Source organism: Pteropus vampyrus, unplaced genomic scaffold, assembly GCF_000151845.1.
Source record: "Pteropus vampyrus isolate Shadow unplaced genomic scaffold, Pvam_2.0 Scaffold9, whole genome shotgun sequence".
Taxonomy (NCBI): domain Eukaryota; kingdom Metazoa; phylum Chordata; class Mammalia; order Chiroptera; family Pteropodidae; genus Pteropus; species Pteropus vampyrus.
In genome coordinates this window covers 13,701,990-13,704,031 of record NW_011888790.1, presented here as the reverse complement: position 1 = coordinate 13,704,031, position 2,042 = coordinate 13,701,990, and the positions used below count along the sequence as shown (strand labels likewise).

Genomic DNA, 2,042 nt, shown 5'->3' with positions numbered 1-2,042 from the left:
CGTATTGAACTACTATGTTAGAGATGTCATTAGGGTCTGATAAATGTATGACCAATCTTTGATTTCTCAATCGCTGGTGAAATCTTGCTTTCTTTTATAAAAATGTAGACCATGGATGGAAAACATCTTCAGAAATCATCTATATTGTCATCAGAAGACAATGACATAGTTTATGTGCCAATAATTTGCTAAAAAAAAGACTATATTGCTAGTTAAAATATTTCTCTGTTATAGGGAAGGGGATGGAGGCAGCTTTGTCATTTACTATCCTAAACCAACTGTCATCACCGTTCTGCTTAAACAAGATTTCTTTATACGTCTTAATTTCTTTATCAAGAAATGAGAGTCCCAACAGTGGCAAGATAGCGAATGCAGTCTGTTGGGATGAAGGGGTCACAGCCAGTATTTGAAGGTTCTAGTAACTGAATTCTGATCAACTGACTCTGAAGTCACCCTTTTAATAACATCTTGTCCCATTAGATCATAAGCTATGAGAAAGCAGGAACTGTGTTGAATCCCTAAATCAAGCCATGGCACATTCACATGGCATGTAAAACTCCTAGCTCAATTCTTGACACGCACGTTAGTATGTGGCAGCTCTGACTAACCACTGGCTACAGATCAACCTAAAAAAGTGATAGGTACATGTTTTACAAACTTTGTTGTTTGTTTGTTTGTTTTAACTTACAACTATTTTTAAGAAGTTTGCATTTAAGGTACATTATTTTTTAGGCAATATACTCAGGTCCTTAATGGAGACCCACTGATGGAACCCTGGCCTTCTGGCGGTTATATACTGTTATAGGTCAACATTCCAAAAAAAAAAAAAAAGAAAAAAAAACCATGAACAGACCTTAACAGCAACTGTAATTAAATCCCAGCATGTCTGCACTAGAAGCGTTTTCTCTCCAGGGGACGGGATTACAGTGTTGACAATTTCTCTTAATCTCTACTCATATCCCTTTTCAATCTTCTCCCTTCCTCTAGCCGCACGTACACTCTGACCATTTTATTTGAGTGGAAAGTTGAAATAAAACACAGAAGCTACACCCATCCAGCTCTCCGTGGGGGCGGCGGGGGGAGGGGGGAATAGCAAAGTTCTAGGGCAGAACCTTCCTTCCCAGAGCTAGCGATGCAGTCGCTCTCCGATACCTGCTCAGCTTCACGCCGCATGTGAAGGTCGGCCCGCCAAGAACAGTTGTGTCTCCATCTGGCTGCCAACCCACCCAGTCTTTCTTCTCCTCCACCACCACCACCACCTTCCCTTCTTTCCCTCCTCTCCCTTCTTTCCCTCCTCCCCCTCCTTTCCGTCTTCCCTCTCCACCCCCGCCCCCAATCTCCTCCTCTTTTTCTCACTACAAGCGGTTGCTGATGCTGAAGCCGAGCGTCACTTCGGCTCCCACGGCAGACATGGCGACATTGACAGTGGTCCAGCCGCTCACTCTGGACAGAGGTAAGGGAGCGGCTCGCCAGCCAGGCTACTGCGTCCCCTCTGCTTCCTTCTCTGTCTCTGCCAACTGCCACCGGGACAGGCGGACGCGCTCGGGTAGGGGGAGCAGAGAGAGCGAGGACGGGCGAAGAAGGCAAGGCGTTCGCGCCGAGAGCAGGATACTTTCTTTCCCTTTCTCTGCCCGCCACGTCTCCGCTGTCCCTTCACGCCGCACTCGCCAGGCCGAGGGGCGCCTTGGCCGGGCTTTGGCGCCCCCGCCGCCACTCCCAGCCTCTCGCAGGGTCGCCTCCGGGCCGCCTGCTTTGTTGGAGCGGATGCGCGGGGACCGCTAGGCGCCCGGGGCTCGGGGTTGCATTGGGGCAGGGAGGAAGCTCGCCGTGCCGGGCGGGGGCGCCTGTAAACCGGAGACCTGGAAAGCCGGGCGGGGGAGCAGCATGATGCCAGCCAGAGCGGCCGGGGGGCCCAGGAAGAAGGAAGTTTGTCCGGGCGCCGAGGGGCGATGGTCGGTCCGGTTGCGGGGCAGGCGCGGCGCTCCCGGGGCGGCCGGTTTCTGGGGGCACTGCAGCGGGGAGCTGCCCTCGGCCGAAAGGGC

The 2,042-nt window shown here is 51.6% G+C and overlaps 1 protein-coding gene across 1 annotated transcript in view; it reads left to right on the top strand.

The window, feature by feature from the left end:
* The first annotated feature begins 1,161 nt into the window (after positions 1 to 1,161).
* The window catches only part of LIN7A (lin-7 homolog A, crumbs cell polarity complex component), a 124,708-nt gene continuing 123,827 nt past the window's right edge, over positions 1,162 to 2,042 (top strand). The window contains exon 1 of the mRNA XM_011374844.2: positions 1,162 to 1,453. Within this exon, the coding sequence (XP_011373146.1) occupies positions 1,372 to 1,453 (82 nt within the window). The 5' untranslated portion in view covers positions 1,162 to 1,371. The remainder of the gene's footprint in view (positions 1,454 to 2,042) is intronic.